The sequence below is a fragment of the Engystomops pustulosus genome, chromosome 1 (genome assembly GCF_040894005.1).
Source record: "Engystomops pustulosus chromosome 1, aEngPut4.maternal, whole genome shotgun sequence".
Classification (NCBI taxonomy): domain Eukaryota; kingdom Metazoa; phylum Chordata; class Amphibia; order Anura; family Leptodactylidae; genus Engystomops; species Engystomops pustulosus.
Genome location: NC_092411.1, coordinates 102,337,907 through 102,358,025, shown reverse-complemented (window position 1 = coordinate 102,358,025; position 20,119 = coordinate 102,337,907). Strand labels below are relative to the sequence as shown.

General features: G+C 41.4%; 1 protein-coding gene across 5 annotated transcripts in view; it reads left to right on the top strand.

The window, feature by feature from the left end:
* Positions 1-220: 220 nt before the first annotated feature.
* The window catches only part of LOC140128642 (uncharacterized), a 43,472-nt gene continuing 23,573 nt past the window's right edge, over positions 221-20,119 (top strand). Inside the window, exons 1-3 of one of the 5 annotated variants that reach the window (XM_072150343.1) lie at positions 221-351; positions 18,469-18,514; positions 19,485-19,573. In XM_072150343.1, the coding sequence (XP_072006444.1) occupies positions 19,490-19,573 (84 nt within the window). In that variant the 5' untranslated portion in view covers positions 221-351; positions 18,469-18,514; positions 19,485-19,489. Of the gene's footprint in view, positions 352-18,465; positions 18,515-19,484; positions 19,574-20,119 lie in introns of all 5 variants that reach the window. The other 4 variants (XM_072150350.1, XM_072150357.1, XM_072150364.1 and 1 more) reach the window with 4 other exon arrangements.

Here is a 20,119-nt window from a genome sequence, read left to right as displayed (position 1 = left end):
CTGTGCTATTCTGGCAATTGTAAGGCTTAATTGTGTGCACAAAGCCTAATTTTATGGATTCATCAGAGAAGCAAACTTCATATTAACACAGATTGCTGGATTGTATACCATACTTATGTGTAGCATCAGTATCTGCGACAACACTTGCCAAGCATAAGATGAAGATACAAGCCCAGTGATGTCAGCAAGGAGGTGGGCAATTTGTTCTTAAAGAGAACATGTCAGGACTTGTATAGTAAGACGGGGATCAGAGAAATTGCAAAAATTTAGGAAGAACATTAGTGGAAGTTTTTGTTCATTTCTTTAATAAGCACATGAAAATATTACGATGAAACGTGGGACTTTATAAAGGTAATTATGTACAAATCTATTTTAAGTATTTTTCATCTTGCAGCCATTTCCTTGAGATAATAGTTAAAGTTATAGCCTATGTAGTGGTTTACAGAAACCTATCAACTAGCAATGAGAAAAAATGATATTTACAGGAGTTGTATTTCACAAATTAAATGGAAATGGTCTACAGGCAGTCCCCGGGTTACATACAAGATAGGGTCTGTAGGTTTGTTATTAAGTTGAATTTGTATGTAAGTCGGAACTGTATATTTTATCATTGTAACCCCAGTCAGAACTTTTTTGGTCTCTGTGACTATTGAATTTTAAAAATGTTGGGTTGTCATCAGAATCAGGATTAACAATAAAGCTTCATTACAGACACCTGTGATAACTGTTACAGCTGATCATTGTAGCCTAGGACTAAAGTACCGTAAATTACCAATATCCAGTGGTCCGTTTGTAACTAGGGGTCGTATGTAAGTAGGGGGCCGCCTGTATTTAGAAATACATTAAAGGAATCTGTTAAGGCTGTTTGGGACCCTAAACCACCCATAGCTCCTTATGGACTCTGTAGTTGGTTACATTAAGTCTGCAGTTTGCCTGTGAAGTGTGCAGGTGCACCTGATTCATTATTTGTGACGCACGTTCTTCATGAATCTCCAAGAGAATGCACCATTTTATTTTTATTTTTTGTGGCGCACGGTCAGACTAAGCACTAACACGCGGCTTTTGGTACACATTTTTCTGTCTTGTTGGACAAAATGCAGCCGCAAGACAAAAATGGCGCAGACACTTTATAAATACATGTGCAAGCAGTTTGCACATTCTTTCTAGTGCAAAGTCAGACAGAAAACTGACACTAACACTAAATGTGGGGCGATATCTTTCCAGTTAACCAGAGTAGCAGCAGTAATCGGAGCTTGATTGAATTCATTCTGTGTGCCGGAATTGTGTGCAGACTTCTGCATGAACCCCCCCCCCCCCTTCCCCTTAAAAAACAATTCTACACATATACACACATATATATATATATATATATATATATATATATATATATATATATATATATTGTTTACACACACTGTTATATACATGTTATGCAGGTCAATGAGCAGCAGAATGGGGCACATTTACCAAGCTCCGTGTGCCAGTTTTCTGTCGGACTTTGTACGTTCTTTCTCGTGCAAATTGCTTGCACAAGTATTTAAGAAGGGTCCACTGCACTGAAGGAGGGGTTCTGGTGCTCAGTCAGACTGTGCACCATATTTAACATACAAAATGCAAAACAATTGTGTTGCATGCCCTATGTTAAAGGTGCACCAAAAAAAGTGGAGATGGTGCCGGATTAATGCAGAACGGGCGCCACAAATCCTGAATCTGGTGCCCTCTGCAGGAAAACTGCATATAGTGCAGAGTGCACTGTTCATAATAAATGTGCCCCAATATGCATCCAATGGTGCACATCCTCCATTGCTGTTTTCTTTCTGTAGGATGTAGTTAGAAATTGTTGAAATCCCATCTTCAAATGGAAATCACCAGACATTATTGGCCAGCAAAACTGCAGTGGCTATCCCTCTGTGATAATCCTGCTTGTGGCCACTCACATGGCAGTCAGGAGTTCAGTCAGTAGTATTGAGACTCCGTAAATGAATATTGTCTGAGCACTTGTTGAACTTGTAATTCAAAGGACTAATTCTGTAAGATTTACATTTCTGTATATAATATAAAGCAATGAACAAAATTGTCAGTCTGCAAATCTTCGGGTGAAATGTTCTGTAGATGAGGAAAAGTTGAGGATGTGTCTGTGAATATGATCAACATCTAATCAGCATATAAATTATATTAGAAATTCATTGCACTGTTATTGTGTGCAAGTAACAAGGACTAATTTCCACCTCCGTTAAGTAAACTACAATGTTTTGCTAATATGCCTTCCTTCTATGGCAATTGCTTATATGTTAAGTATACATATGTTAAGTATACATGCTATATATAGGTGATGGCGAACCTTTTAGAGACAGAGTGCCCAAACTACAACCAAAGTCCAGTTATTTACCGTGAAGTGCCAACGTGCCATTTTAAGCAGTAACTTATTGCTACCTGTTCTTCCACTTCTTTAATTGTATCAGCCGTCTGAGGCAACCAATACAGTTGAAAGAAGATGGGCAAATTCAGACTATCATTGTAGCTTCCCTCCCGGGTCTCTCTGTACAGGAAGAATGTTAGGTCCAGCAGGAAGACCTCCAAAGATATTGCAGTTCTGTCAACACCTTCTCAGTCAATGAAGTGTCGCTGTAAAATAGTGCTGAGAGCAACATCTTATAAGTTGCCTGTGACTGTGAGAAAATTTAATGGATTTGGTCCTGTTTGGTGAACTCTGTCCTGGGATGATGGCCTGAGTGCCCACAGAAAGGGCTCGAGTGCCACCTCTGGCACCAGTGCCATAGGTTCTCCATCACTGCTATATATACTGGCCCGCATTTAGTCAGCAGTGCGTGACATTATTCTAGAGTAGAATCCACGTAAATACATGTGAAAACTGCTTGCACATATATTTATAATGTGTTTGCGCTAGTATTGTGCAGCGGCTGCACTATGCACACCACATAACAATACTATGCACAAAAGTGGGTGTTCCGGTGTGGATTAACCACACATAATTCAATTGAGTGCACCAAATTAAGTGCACCAAATTAAAAAAAAAAAATGCACTCAGTTTAAGTGCTTTGGGCACCCACAGGGTGCGCCAGATTCATGAAGACTGTGCTCTTCATGTCTATTAATAGTCTATTAATAAATGTTGGCCAGTATGTAAAAAAATTACTAAACTGATGAATCAAACTAAATCAGTAATTAAATACATCCACAATGATAGAATACAACATAATTATACAGCGTTAGATAGATTTCTTACTGCCTCACATGATAAATGCTAGAGGCTGTTATGTGTAAAGTATGTAACAACAAAAGAGTGGCTGATCCAGACTGTCCTTGTGTTGCATAGTGGACTCTTTCCTGTACACTCACAAGGGAAATGTGTGGTCAGCAAGAGCTGAAGGAGTCAGCAGTCTATTAGCTCATCAGAGGGCAGGTAGATGTATTCAATCCTTCAATGGGTATTCTCATCTGGTATTGACATTTAATTTAATTCACCTACTATATAGATACATTTCTTCAAAAAGATGTTATTAAACATATCATAAGGTCCCTTAGAAACAAAACTGTTGTCCTTGGATACGACCACCGCTGAGTGATTGCACAGTAAATGAATTGTCAGTTACTGCACATCCCAGAGCAATTTTGTGGTTATGAACACTGATTCCACGTGGTCAGGCAGGGCTCAATAGCGCAAGTATAGCCACCACTGCTACACATGCGGTGGTGTCCAAGGACAGCTATCCAGGGACAACTTGGCTACATGTATGGGGCCATTGTCCACTGCGCCCGGTGGAAGAAACGGGGCTAATGGGAACAAAATATTTTGTTACGTGAAAAAACTGCAAAATGGCAAAGGCTGAAATTGTATGCCATGAGTAATATAAAAGCTAAGAGTCATACAATCAGTATATCCTAGGATCGACAGTAAAGAAAGAAAATAATGAAGTCTAATTAAAAGATAATTCAGTGGTCAGAAAGAGCAGATGGAACACAAAATTGCTGTTTGGTGCGTGAACTTATTGATGTGTAGCCATAATACATAATGTGGGCTGAACTAGATATTTTACTACATTGATTTTCATCTATGATTAGATAAACATGGAAGAATTCTCATAAATTATGAGAAACGCCCTTTGCTTTATTTTTTTTTTCTTAAAGGGAACCTGTAATTAGGGTTTCACATTTTGACTCAATGACAGATTTCCATAGGCTGTTAAATACTAATTACCTTTTTATAAATTATGCTTTATTAATAAACATTGTTATATATACATTTATACCTAGCTCCCTGCCAGCAAAGAGGATTGAGTCATGGGGCATCTTAACAAGTCCCTTTGTCAACACTGCTCTGCTAAGTATCCACCTCTTCTGCTTTCTCCTCCCCTCCCTCCGCAGCCATCAGCCATCTCTGTCATGGGAGGTGGAGGAGGGAGGGGCATTGAGAGTTTGTAGACAAAGAGACTTGCAGTCTTAACCCCTTATCACCGACACTAGTTTTCAGCTCAATGACCAGACTCGATTTTTCAAATCTGACATGTCTCACGATAATTGGTTATAACTTCGGAACGCTTTAACATATCCCGGTGATTTTGAGAATGTTTTCTTGTGATACATTGTACTTCATGTTAGTTATAAAATTTAAGTGATACGTTTTGCGATTTGTTCTGAAAAAAAGTGAAAATTTGGCAAAAGTTTGTAAAAATTCTTCATTTTCCAAGTTTGAAATGTTCTGCTTTCCAGACAGAAAGTAAAACTACCCAAAAAGCTTGATAAATGACATTTACGGAATGTCTGCTTTATGTTGGGATGATATTTTATGCATCCTCTCACTTTTCTAGGATGTTATGAGGTGCAGAACTTTAGGTGCGATTTTTCTCATTTTCATGAAAATTGCCAAAACTCACATTTTGAGGGAAAACTCAGCTTCCAAGTGACTTTGTAAGGCCTAAATAATAGTAAAACCCCATAAATTACCCCACTATAGAAACGTCACCCCTCAACGTATGTAAAACAACTTCTATTAAGTCCATTAACCCTTTAAGTGTTTCACATTGGTTAAAACAATATGGACCTGCGATTTAGAAACTATGGGAATTTTTTGGAAAATACATTCATTTAGGCCAAACTGACAGTTTCAGAATAAATTAAATGATGAAACGCACTGCAATGTTTGATGCCCAATTCCTCCCGAGTGTACTGATACCCCATATGTGGTGGGAAACTTCTGTATGGGCGCACGGCCAAGTATAGAATGAATGGAGGCGCCATTCACAGCAGATTTGTATTGTCACATTGTACGACCTATACATTTTTATTTTTTTTGGTAATGCAAACATATGAGGGCTTATTTTTTACGGAATGAGATAATGTATAGATAATTCATTTAGGGGGTCTATAGCTTATTCATGAGATTTTATTAACTATTTCAAGGGGGACACAAACAAAATCATCAATTTTTATTTTGGATTTTTAGCTTTTTTTTTCCCCCCGCTCACCGTAACGTAAAAATAATATTTTATCTTTATTCTTTGGTTCACTGCGATTGCAGTGATACCTCATTTATATAGTTTTTCTTATCTTTGCTCAATTTTCCTGAGCAAAACCAATATTGGAGAATATCGCATTGTTTTTACTATTGACAACTTTTTATTGCCATAACTTCTGTATTTTTATGTTGTCAGCCATGGTTGAGGGCTTATTTTTTGCGAAAAGAGTTGTTCTTTTCAGTCGTATTAGGGAATGTAGCTTTTTTTGATCACTTTTTAGAACATTTTTTGTGATGGGGTTTGATGAAAAATTGTATATTACGGGAAGTTTTTCGTAGTTTTTTTTTTCATCGTTCACCGAGCGGGTTCAATATTAATTTAGATTTATTGTACAGATTAATACGGACGTGGTGATACCAAATATGTACATTTTTCGTGTGTTTTTGTGTTTTATATACTGTATTTGCATTATATGTGTAACTGGGGAGATTATGGGACTTTATTTTATTTATTTAATTATTATTATAAAATGATTTAATCTTTTTTTTTTTTACTTTCACATATTTTCCACCTTTTGGCTTGAACAAGCGATCATCCGATCACTTATTCAAGCCTCTACACTGCAATACACTTGTATTGCAGTGTATAGTGTAAGTAACTGAGCATGGCGCTCAGCCCGACACCGGCACTATACTGACCCGATGTCCCGAAATCTTCTTCTGACGCGGCGCCGTAGAAAGGCATCACGTCAGAAGAAGTACCCTTAATGACCGACGTAGAATCCCGATAGGGCGGTCATTAAGGGGTTAAACAGATACCCCCATGACTCGATCCTCTTTGCTGGCAGGAAGCCAGGGATACTAAGAATGTTTATTATTAAAGAAGATTCATAATTACAATTGAACACCCTGTGGCAGTAATGACAGTGCCCACACCAAAGAGAGGGTTCTGAGTGCCACCTCTGGCAACTGTGTCATACGTTCGCCGCCACTGCTCTATGGGAACCTGTAATTAGGTCAAAATATGAAAACCTGATGACAGGTTCCCTTTAAAATTTATTTTGAAAAAATGTATTAAAATATTGTGTCAAAGTCTATGGGGATTATTCCCTTAGGACTAAGTAAGTGGACTCTCTGGACCACCACGGGAGATAACAACCTTAGCCGCACCTGGGAGCGGAGTCTAAGTGAACTCCTGGTCTTCGCCAGAGCCCACCGCAAAGCGGGATGGTCTTGCTGCGGCGGGAGTCACCATTTCGCTCCGCGGGCGCGACTAGGCCCGCGGCGGCAGCCAAGGTAGGGACACGGGGACCACGGGAAGGCAGGCAGGACCTTGGGAAGGCAGGCAGGACCCCTGAAGGACGGCTGGCAGGACCTCTGAAGGACGGCTGGCAGGACCTCTGAAGGACGGCTGGCAGGATCTGTGAAGGACGGCTGGCAGGACCTCTGACCACTAGGATTGCAGGACCGCCACAGGATTGCAGGACCGCCACAGGAACACGGGAATCACCACAAGAAACACGGGAATCACCACAAGAAACACGGGAATCACCACAGGAACACGGGAATCACCACAGGAACACAGAGGCGTATGGAAACGCTCAGGAAGGCTTTCACTCCAGTAGAATGACCTGAAGATCCTGCAGGGGATGCTGGGAGTCGCCAGGCTATATAGCCGAGCCAGGAATGCCAATGCCAATAAAGAGGACGCTGGCCCTTTAAGGCTTTAAGAAGTCCGCGCGTGCCCCCTCTAGTGGCAGGAGCACACGGCTGCATGGAAGAAGCATGCGGCCTACACGCTGGGAGCAAGAGTGCTGGCCGGAGCCAGGAGAGGTAAGTGAGAGCTGGGGGAACGGGGACCGCGGTAGCAGGCACGGGTACACCCTCAATCCATACCAAGGATCGCGGGTGTAACCGTGACAGAACCCCTACCTTAGGGTCCCTCTTCTCTTCTTCTTCAGCCAGCTGTTCTTCTTTCTTCGCCTCCTCCAATTCTTCTTGGTGATGAGACACCTAGGAGGAGAGCAGGCACAGAGAAGACTTGGGAAGGTCGCAGGCTGAGTCGGCTCTAGTCACACTGGAGCGGCCTCAGGGGAGGCCGGTGGAGACTCTGGAGCGGCCTCAGGGGAGGCCGGTGGAGGCTCTGGAGCGGCCTCAGGGGAGGCCGGTGGAGGCTCTGGAGCGGCCTCAGGGGAGGCCGGTGGAGGCTCTGGAGCGGCCTCAGGGGAGGCCGGTGGAGGCTCTGGAGCGGCCTCAGGGGAGGCCGGTGGAGGCTCTGGAGCGGCCTCAGGGGAGGCCGGTGGAGGCTCTGGAGCGGCCTCAGGGGAGGCCGGTGGAGGCTCTGGAGCGGCCTCAGTGGAGGCCGGTGGAGGCTCTGGAGCGGCCTCAGGGGAGGCCGGTGGAGGCGTGGGAAGCCGCGGAGTCACCGGAACAGCACTGGCAAGCTGCGGAGGCTGAGACGAGGGCTGCGGAGCCACAAGAGCAGCACTGGCAAGCTGCAGAGCCACGGGAGCAGCACTGGCAAGCTGGGGAGTCTCTGGAGCAGCCGTGGCAAGCTGCAGAGTCTGAGGCACCACTGGAGCAGCCGTGGCGAGCTGCGGAGTCGGGGGCGCCACTAGAGCAGCCGTGGCGAGCTGCGGAGTCGGGGGCGCCACTGGGGTAGCTGCGGGGAGCTGCGGAGTCGCGGGAGCAGCTGCGGGGAGCTGCTGAGTCGCGGGAGCAGCTGCGGGGAGCTGCTGAGTCGCGGGAGCAGCTGCGGGGAGCTGCGGAGTCGCGGGAGCAGCTGGAGCAGCTCTGGGAAGCTGCGCTGGCTTGGGCGCCGCTGGAGCAGCTCTGGGAAGCTGCCCAGGCTTGGGCGCCGCTGGAGCAGCTCTGGGAAGCTGCAGAGGCGTGGACGCCGCTGGTGCAGGTCTTGGAAGCTGCGGAGGCTTGGGCGCCGCTGGTGCAGCTCTGGGAAGCTGCGGAGGCTTGGGCGCCGCTGGTGCAGCTCTGGGAAGCTGCGGAGGCTTGGGCGCCGCTGGTGCAGCTCTGGGAAGCTGCGGAGGCTTGGGCGCCACTGGTGCAGCTCTGGGAAGCTGTGGAGGCTTGGGCGCCGCTGGTGCAGCTCTGGAATGCTGCGGAGGCACTGGGGACACCGGAACCATGCAGGACAGATGAGGTGGTCCAAACCTGGACTGGATTTTTGCCAGGAACTTGGTATGGGTAACCACTATCCCATAGAGGAGTAGCCCAGTCCAGCGCCTCTCCAGTGAGCAAAGAAAAAACACATGCCAACTTAGTGCGTTCGGGGGTGGACTGGGAGGACGTCAGTTTGATGTACAACGAGCACTGGGCAACAAAACTCGTACAAAAATTGGGGTTGCCATCAAATTTGTTTGGCATCGAAAAATCAGATCCAGAGTTTGCTGCTGAAAAACATGGCTGGGGGACAGAAACAACAAGAGGAGTTGCAGGAGCCTGCTGCTAGGAGGCAATAATCCGCAGAGTGGCAGCGAGTATGTCCAAGAGTTCTTTTTGCGCAGCAATCTCTTGGGACTGCTGGGTAATAGTGCTGGGAAGGTCACCCAGAAGCTGGTACGGATCCTTGACACTGTCCATGGCTTTGGCAGAGATCATGACCTTGGCGGAGTCCATGGCCGGATCGTACTGTCACAGTTTATGGGGATAAGTCCCTTAGGACTAAGTAAGTGGACTCTCTGGGCCACCGCGGGAGATAACAACCTTAGCCGCACCAGGGAGCGGAGTCTAAGTGAACTCCTGGTCTCCGCCAGGGCCCGCCGCAAAGCGGGATGGTCTTGCTGCAGCAGGAGTCACCAAGTCGCTCCGCAGGTGCGACCAGGCCCGCGGCGGCAGCCAAGGTAGGGACACGGGGACCACGGGAAGGCAGGCAGGACCTTGGGAAGGCAGGCAGGACCCCTGATCAGACCGCCACAGGATTGCAGGACAGCCACAGGATTGCAGGACCGCCACAGGAATGCAGGACCGCCACAGGAACACGGGAATCACCACAGGAACACGGGAATCACCACAGGAACACGGATGCGTATGGAAACGCTTAGGAAGGCTTTCGCTCCAGTAGAATGACCTGAAGATCCGACAGGGGATGCTATATAGCCTGCCAGGCTATATAGCCGAGCCAGGAATGCCAGAGCCAATAAGGAGGACGCTGGCCCTTTGAGGCTTTGAGAAGTCAGCGCGCATGGAAGAAGCATGGGGCCTACATGCTGGGAGCAAGAGTGCCGGAGCCAGGAGAGGTAAGTGAGAGCTGGGGGAATGGGGACCGGGGCAGCAGGCACGGGTACACCCTCCATCCGTACCAAGGATCGCGGGTGTAACCGTGACATATTGAACTATATTTGACCTCTTAATGCTACATGGCGTACCTGACATAACTTAACGTTTAAAGCAATAGGAACCGCACAGTTTACGGTCAGTGGTGCTCAATGTAGGATTCTCAATCCCTTTACATCAATCAGTAAAGATGGCACACACAAAATTTTTTTTTTTTGCTTTATTTAGTGAATTTCAGTCATCCCAACCTTTGCGAAGTTAGATCTGATTTAGTAAAGAAGCATGATGAATCCTGGTGATTAAAGTAGAAGAACGATATTCAGTTTACCCTTACTCGCAAAAAAGAATGGAAAAAAACGTCGCAAGGAGGATACAGGTTAAAAAGATAAAAAAAAATAACCAGTAAATGTTAGTACAAAATTGATTAATCCTCCGCCTCTACGTTCATCCACTCCACATTTAGGAAAAAAAGATGCAGTACCTTTCCAAACAGAGATTTTTGGTACTCACGGGGACAGTCCTTAGTCCATACCCAATGTCCTCAGCGTTGCATGCCTAGGGCATGAAAAATCCTCATACAGGGTACGGTAGCTCGGCACGGCGTCCCTCCTGGGGATTCTCAGGTAGCTCGTAGCTTCAGTGCTACTCCTAATTGTTCCCACCCGGGAACTTGTTCCTCCACTACTCGTTCCACTTTCTTCGTTCCTTCTTCTAATTACTATTCGATTTGGGAAGAGAAAGGAAAAAAACGATGGTGCAGTACTTTTTTGATCGTTAAAATTGTTTTTAATGGTAATACTCACAAGAGTAAAGATTAAAAAGGCCTTATAGATAAAAAAACACACTCGGTATACCGCCCTACTCCGAGTTTCGCCTGATATGGCTTCTTCCGGGGCTTACCGGCGTGTTGGGCTACGTGTCTTTTATATGCAAATTCAATTCAATGCAAAACATTTCTCACAATTTTTTTCTCAAAATAAAATAAACTGTTTTCATGCAATTCTTTCAATAATGTTCGTATCAATGACAAAGTCTTATTTTAACAGATGAAATTTCTAACAGTCCTATTTGTAAACTTTTGATTAAAGTACCCTAGAGGGTCTAAAAAAATAAAAGTAAAAAAAAAAAAAGTAAAAAAGTTCAGATTTCCCCCTTTTCCTAGAACTGATATAAAAATAAAGTAGTAAAATCGTAAAGATGTTAGGTATCGCCGCTTCACAAAAATGTCTGATCTATTAAAATATAAAACTATTTATTCCCAGCGGTAAACCCCATAGTGGAAATTAGCGCCCAAATGTCAAAAATGGCACTTTTTTGTCATTTTGCATCCCATTAAAAATTTTATAAAAAGTGATCAAAAATTGTACAGTCTCAAAATGGCCTCATGTGTTGGATGCTTTGGTCTGATATGTTTGCAATGCAAATACTAACTGCTTACCAATTCTTACTTAATGCTTACCAGATATCAAATCTTGTTTAACAGTGGATTTTTTTTTTCATGAACAGTATTTATAACATATCTACAGGATAAGTAATACATTCATTAAAGATGCAGTTCTAGGATTTGGAAACTCATCAATCTTAATAACGTAGGTCCTGATGCCCCCTGTCCTGGGGGGCCAGGCTAAATGGACAGATGGCCATGCATGTGTGTCCACTCTCTATTCAACTCTTTGGAAATGCTCCTGGTAGATTCTCTTTAATATGCTAGTATGTACCAAAGCCAGCATTGGGTCTTAAAGTGTAACTGTAATTGGAGATAATTATTAGTATTGTGTGCATAATTTTAAAAGTTCATTTTAGAAGAAGGAGGCAGTGGATAATAAATATAAGTCTTGTACCACAGTCACAGTGCCTGGATCTATGAGTAAGTGTCCCTGGTTTGTCATGCTTCACTTTGATGGTAGAGTGTTTCTTTAAGCATGAACTAAGTAAGGACTTTATCCTTGTGAGTCCAATCACATGTCTAAAACAGATTAATAAGCTTTGGAAATAAACAAAGAAGACGCCTTTGGAAAATCTGCAACAAGAGACCTTTAAAAGGTAAAAACAAACATTTTTTTATTATACGGAGAGTATCCTTTCTTCACAGAAACCTTTATATGCCCTTTTAAATCACAGTACACGAGCAAAGACGATAATTTGAAAGTTAAAAGACAGATGGAAAGTAAATACGATCAGACAAAAACGAATCTTAAAGTAAAATTTACTTCAATTAATGAACTTTTTTTTATTCAGCTTTCCAAGCAATTACTCAAGGTCAAACCTTCAAACCTTCTACAGAGATTATTTATCCCTTTGCATTTCTACTTGTATAACAAAACTCCGATGTCTGACGAATGCACAAATTCAGATTTCTTATGGAAATTATTTTATGGAGCAGTGATACATTGCATGTGAATATTATAATCAGTACAGACTATATTCTTAATCAGAAACCCTAAATCACAATTGTTGTTTACATAATGTGACTAATTTAACTTTCCTAATGGTGGAAGAAACAAGGGGTCATTGATACAAACAATAACTAATAATAATGCCATCAATTATAATCATCCAATTCTGTTCTTTCTCAGAATCCTTTGACTTGATGTTTGCTGCAATTTGCAATATTGTGAAAAAAACATGGCTTTAGATACGCCTGCCCACAAGGCCCACATTCAGAATACAGGCGGTCCCTGACTAACGGAAACATGACTTACAGACCCCTAGTTACAGATGGCTTCTCTCCCCACTGTGATCTCTGGTAATGGTCTCTGAATTCTTTACTATAGTCCCCGGCTCCAATGATCAATCATCAGCTCCAAATTCACTGGGGCAAAAATAATTTTGACTAGGGCTACATTTAAAAAATATACCAGTTCAATTCAACTTCATAACAATGTTTGCACAATTTTTTTTATTATCTTATTTACCGTAATTGATTTTGTGATACTTTACAGGGAGATATTACTGTAAGTTACTGTACAGTTATGTATACATAAGTATGTGTCTAATGTTATATGAAACAAAGGGTAACATCTACTAATGCTAATACAACAATTATAACTCTAGGTTTAAAGATTTAGGTTTTTTCTTGAAAATCTTTGATTTGATGTATACTGCAATTTGCAAAGTTGTAATATAAGAAGCATTTGTTAAAATGTCTGGGAGGGGGAAAGGATTTTTTGTTTGAAATAGCGCAGAAATTTGCCACTTACCTTCATATTCGAGGTGAATACAGGTGTGTTATAGTCCTACTTCAGTTACTTTGTTTTATTTCTAATTCTTTTGCAGACTTATAAAACAGCTTTATATCAAAGCAGAACCTGGTCACAGACAAATATGATTTCTCGGCTTACACACCACCTCTTTATATTTCCAGCACAATAAGCCCATTAATAAATATATTTTTCCACCCATCTGCTAAATTAATTTAGGCAAAAAAATGAAAGTCATTGCTCAATAAACGCCCAGGGCTCGGGTAAGGGACATAAAAATATATCTTTAAAGCAGGTCACAGACACTGGTGTAAGAAATAAATGCCAGCTTTAGTTATGCTACACTGAGTCCTATGTGAATTTATCAATTCATTGCAGTTTCCCTGGAGCCCCTGCTCTAGACCCTAATTATTCCTATGTCTGGATTTAGAGGCACATAGGGAAATATGAACCATAGTAATGGTATGCTTCGTGAGATTTTGTTTAGTCTCAAGAGAATTCCAGATGTCCATTGTTATTCCTTTCACCATGTACATGAAAAAGTGGAAACAACATGTTTGCACTACTTTTGGCTATATCACACCCAGGTGTTTTGGTCTACAGAGGGCAGAGTATTCATCTTGTTACATCTTTGAGCTGGGTATGTTTTTCAGGTGCTGTTGGAATAATGCACAATCAAACAAATCAGGTGCTGGGGTGGCATCCAGGAACACCATTTATGCTCACTCTGTTTTGTGCTGGTTATAGTCTCCATGTACTTGTAGTTCTAGAATTTCTATTGTACTTTTTGTCATCCATGCCATGGTTTTGACTTTTGACTGTCTCTCTGTTTGTTGTCTGTTTTGTGCATTTACAGAGAGTAGGGATTGTCATCCAGCTGTCAAATGCTGGTTAGTAGAGTATTGGTAACTAGGCAAGGACAGAGGTTGTGGGAAGTGCAAGGCTTACACCTTTTCCTGAGTCAGTAACTTTCCATAAGGTCCAGATAAGGCTATGTTCAGATCTGTTTGAAGAGGTACAGTTAAAATGATGGACGGCTGATCAAATCAGCTGCTGGGGTGGCATCCAGGAACTCAATTCCTATTCTCATTCAGTGGGGTTTATTAATGAACAAAGGCTAATTTCCACATTTACTAATAGACAGGCAGTCCGAATGAAACCATTAGACTTATATAGACTGCTTATTCTGCTCCATTTCCAGACCTGTTGTGTCCAATCAATGGCCTCAGTAGGACCTGGTGACATACGATTAGAGACATCACCGAGACCCGTTGAAGCCACCGACTGGCTGCCACAGGTCCTGTGACCCCCAACATGATGGCCATGTGAAGGGCAAAAAGCACTAATACCAATATGAAATAGGTAAAATACACATGTTAACTTCAGCTGTAATGCTGCAACACAATGCCAGTGCAAGCACATCTCTTTTAGTTTACCTCTATAAAAATAATAATAATAATACCTTTGTTTATATAGTGGCAACAAATTCCAGAGCGCTTGCCAAATTAGTCCCTGTCCCCATGGAGGACCCGGAGGAAACATATAAACTCTTTGCCGATGTTGATCTGGATGGGACTTGAACCTAGGACCCCAGCGCTGCATGGCTGTAGTGGTAGCCCCTGAGCCACTATGCTGCCTCAATAGGAAATTAAAATAATTTAAGAGTCGGAACACGAGGCTGGCAGTAACTGAAAGCTGTGGCCACAGTACGGCTTATGAATTCACTGAGACCAATATTGTTAAATGGTTTGTGTTCCTTATCTGTTGGGTATTTCACTGGTAGTGTAGAATACTTAAACATACCACTACTCTCTACTTAAAATACATTTGGATAATGATATTAATGCTGTTATGTCAACATTGACATGCATAGTATTTAAAGTGATTTAGTAGAAGATGAAGAATTTATCTGAGTATAGCTGAGTTTAATTACTACTTTGATTGACTAACTGAAGCAATCTCTTGATTAGTTTATCACCCTTTGTCTGAGTCCTACAAGCACCATAAACTTTGAACAGAGTGGCATGGAGCACAGGTAACAAGTGCTCCATTATGATTCACCTAGGGAAGGTCCTACAGCCATGATAGATAGGCAGTCCCCAGGTTACATACAAGATAGGTTCTAGAAGTCTGTTCTTAAGTTGAATTTGTATGTAAGTCGGAACTGTATATTTCATAATTAATTGTAACCCCAGACAAAAATTTTTTGGTCTCTGTGACAATTGCATTTTAAAAATGTTGGATTGTCATAAGTACCAGGATGAACAATAAAGTTTCATTGCAGACACATTTGATAACTGTTATAGCTGATTATTGTAGCCTGGGGCTAAAGTAGAGTAAATTACTAACATCCAGAGGTCCGTTTGTAACTAGGGGTCGTATGTAAGTCGGATGTTCTTAAGTAGGGAACCACCTGTACAAGATACAAGGAATCTGTGTTGTACCAAGTCACACTATTAGCTTGCCATATGTAGAAATAAAATGGTTAACTATGGCTGTTGTAATACAATTACACTTCTTGACGCAATCTCCATAAAAACATTTATATTTACAGAGGGCTTTGCCAAAAACAATACACACAGTAACACTGCAAGTTTTCACAAGCAGTTGTTCTGCGGCGCAGTAATAACACATTTCTCATGAGCCATGAGACACTTTAATAAATATGTCTTACACATCACTCAAATTAATGACAGTGTTTACACAGTGCCACAACTTGTCCCTGCAACAGTATTGATAAATCTCTTGCGTTGTATCCAATTTATAGTCACCTTGATGGCTGAACGCTGAATACCCCTGTTTATATTTTCAGAGTTTATATGTTGTATTGTGTAAGCAATCTGAGTCATTAATTTAGAATAAATAAATATAAAGATTTTATAAAAACATGCAAACTAGACAAGGTAAATCAGGAGGGGGAAAGAAGTATATGCACAGATTTAAATAAATATGTAGAAGTAATTTCTAAAAAGAAGGGGTTGTCCTCTTTCAGCAAATAATTGATATTGATTGTGTAATGAAATATTAGACAAATTTGCTATATCCTTTCTATATCAATTCCTGACAGTTTTTAGATCTCTGCTGGCTGTCCTCCAGCAGGAGTCTGGAAAATCATTAAATCTGTCCATGGTCATATGGCTTATTATTTGCTGAAAGCGGACAACCCTTTTTATAATAAGCTGATCACAAAGTATAACCCCTGACTAAGAATCCCATCATCTCCAGCAATCTGCTGTTATCTATGGGGAAATAGCTTGATTATGATGATCCTTAATAGGAACTTCTTTCATTAACATCAAATTCCACTATAAGGCCACATTTTGGAGAAAACCAAATCTGGGTGTCAGTTTTATTTTACTTTCACCATGCATTGCTCATACAGACCATCTTCTTTGAATAGGCCATCCATTAGGAAGAACAGATTCCAATGCAATTTTGGTTATTAATTGATGACAATAAGTTTTGAAAACCAGAACCTGTGACCTTGCTATGGGAGCATGGTCAGACTGACAATGCAACCTCGTGTGAATTTTCTCAGTGGGATGAGTGATCTTGCGCCAATCGAGCTATTTGCAGTTTCAATCTGCCTCATTTTTTTTATTTAAACAATTATTTTCATCTGGTCATTCACATTTAATTGAATTCATCTGCTATACATATAGACATTTCTTCAACAGCATGTTATTAAAAATAATGTACCTGGGTGAAGATCATTTTCCATAAATGTAGGGATGTTTTCCCTTGGAAATGAAATAGCTTTCCTTGGATATGATTACCCCGCACTCCATCATCTGTGGTCTCTTATGTGCTGTTGAGGCACCCAACCATCTGGATTCAGTATTCATCTGACACATGACATCTGTGGTACATGCAGTAACTTCCAGACATTGCATAAGCAAAAACCATTTGTTTCTTTTTGCAATCACTTCAGCAGCAGTGGTCATATCCAAGGACAGCCCTACTCTGCTTCCAAGCGGCCATATGACTATATTAACCCCTTAACGCTCTGCGCCGTAGCTCTACGGCGCAGAGGTGTAAGGAGTGTATGAAGAGGGCTCACGGGCTGAGTCCTCTTCATACAAAGGTGGGGGTTTTTGCATATTGCACAAAACCCCCACCGCTAATAACCGCGGTCGGTGCTTGCACCGATCGCGGCTATTAACCCCTTCAACGCCGCCGGCAAAGTCGCCGGCGGCGTTTAAAAGACGGCGGCGCGCGGGCGCCGCCATCTTTTTTCCGATCGCCACGCCCCCGAACGTCATCGGGGGGCGGCGATCGGTTGCCATGGTAGCCTCGTGTCTTCTTTTGACACGAGGCTATCTGGCAGCTGCAGATTCGTTACAATGAGCCAGTGGCTCATTGTAATGAATGTGCTGCAAAAATGCCATATATTGCAATACAGAAGTATTGCAGTATATGGTAGGAGCGATCTGACCATCTAGGGTTAATGTACCCTAGATGGTCTAAAAGATAGTGAAAAAAAAAATAAAAAAAAAAGTTTAAAAAATAAAATAAATTAATAAAATATTAAAAGTTCAAATCACCCCCCTTTCCCTAGAACGGATATAAAACATAATAAACAGTAAAAATCACAAACATATTAGGTATCGCCGCGTCCCAAAATGCCCGATCTATCAAAATATTAAAACGGTTACAGGCGGCGGTGACCTCCGAGGCGGGAAATGGCGCCCAAATGTCCGAAATGCGACTTTTACACCTTTTTACATAACATAAAAAATGAAATAAAAAAAGATCAAAATGTCGCACAGACCTCAAAATGGTAGCAATGAAAACGTCGCCTCATTTCGCAAAAAATGACCCCTCACACATCTCTGTGCGCCAAAGTATGAAAAAGTTATTAGCGTCAGAAGATGGCAAAAATTTTTTTTTCTTTTTTGTACACATTCGTTTAATTTTTGAAAATGTATTAAAACACAATAAAACCTATATAAATTTGGTATCACCGCGATCGCACCGAACCAAAGAATAAAGTATTATTTGGAGCGAAGAGTGAAAGTCGTAAAAACTGAGCCCACAAGAACGTGACGCACGTGCGGTTTTTTTTCAATTTTTCCACATTTGGAATTTTTTTTCAGTTTGGCAGTACACGGCATGTTAAAATAAATAACATTACGGGAAAGTAAAATTTGTTACGCACAAAATAAGCCCTCACACAGGTCTGTACACGGAAAAATGAAAAAGTTATGGATTTTTGAAGTTGGAGAGCGAGAAAAGAGCCGGAAAACCCTCCGTCCTTAAGGGGTTAATAGTAAATTATCTTCACACAGAAACATTTTTTTTAAAATAACATCCAACTGAAGAAATGTATGTATATTGCAGATTAATTAAATTCATTGTATGAGAATATCCTGATAAGAATAAATTGCAGTAATAAATTGAATCGGCGGCTTTAAGTTGGTGATACAATTGATAACAAGACCAGCTGAAGCATGCTGCCCTGAGTGTGCTACTCATGCTGACACAACCTGTCTTATTCAGCAGGAGTGTGGCAGCCAGCAGCAATGGAGAACTCACATAACACATGAAGGTAAGTTATTTTTTTCCCTACTATATACAGTATATCATATACCTCATCTTCATATACGGTAAGCTGTTGTTGTCACTCCTATTGTTCCATATGAATGTACTCTGTAATGTAGTATTTTATATGTATATGTCCCCTAGGATATGTAAAGCGCTACGGAATACGATGGCGCTATATAAATAAAGATTATTATTATATAGTGTAATAATGTTACATTGGCTTACTCTGCTTATCTCAGCTGACCACATTTACTCATGGTGACCCTGCCTAAAATAGTAGGGCCACTTTTAGATTTTTTTTCCATTTTAAATTCCCAGTCCACCTGTTTGTGAGTCACTTCTACTCACAGAATATCTAAAAAAAATAGTATATTTGGCCCAATGTATGTGTTCCTTCATTTGCAGTATAAAGATGGACATTTAATAAAATGGAAATACATGGAATATATATGTAACAGTCACTTATAGGCTGCAGATCGGTATGGCTGAAATCCAGAATGAAACGTAAGGTCAAGCTGACATTGTACAACGATTGAGAATTTATTGACAGTTTTATGTCACCTGCTGTGGTTTCACTGGTTGCAGCGGCCAGTGACGTAACTAGGAGAGGCAGGGCGGCCATAGCAGACTTTTGAATGGGGCCCCACTTACCCCTTAAAAAATATACATACAGTATATACACACCATATATACACTACATACATATACTACCATATATACCCATGCATCATATACATAGACATATAGCATATACACATCACATATGCAACCACATTTAGAGCAAATACACGCATGTAGCACATTTACACCTAATGCGCCAGATGTCGGGGCCCCCTGACACTATGGGCCCCATAGCAGCTACTATGGCTTGTACCCCTGTAGTTACGCTCCTGGCAGTGGCCTTTATTTATTGGATTATCTGGCTATTGGATTGTTTGCCATATTTGCATATTGCTTGGTCTTTTTCCATGTAGATAAAATGAAGCAAAGTGGCAGCCATATTATGTTCACAATTTCTCAGTGGGTCAAATCTACGTCAACTAAGAACACCTGCACCATTCTGGTATGAGCGAATGCAACAAGGAAGCCACGTATGAAGGAGATCATCTGTTTTCTGTGAACATATTTTTGTTTGTTGAATACATTGAGAATATATTATCACTGTACATTATCTGGGCAGAATATGCCTCCAGAATATGCACTTATAAAATGCATTATACAGATCTGCTATCATTAGGTTCTGTTAAACCTGTGATGTATTTATATAATGTTTATTAAGCTCTCCTGAAAGGGTTTCCTTTCAAATAAATCTTCAAGGTTACTTAGTTAGATGGAACTTTTATAAAAATCTGATTCTTCTAAAAGCATCAGGACAGAGAATGAGCTCATATTAATAAGTTTAACAAATAAGGTCAAAAATCCTATTTGTGATTTTATTCGCATTAGAACGGTTTGTACAGGACACCAGGTAACAGGTTCTGTAACCTTTAGCTCCATTATCTGCATTGCAATATAAACCATGGTTTTCAGTCAATTTCCAATGATTTGAGTAGATGTTAAATATTAGCTATTAGTTCAGATGAGGAACATGTTATTCCAATAAATATAT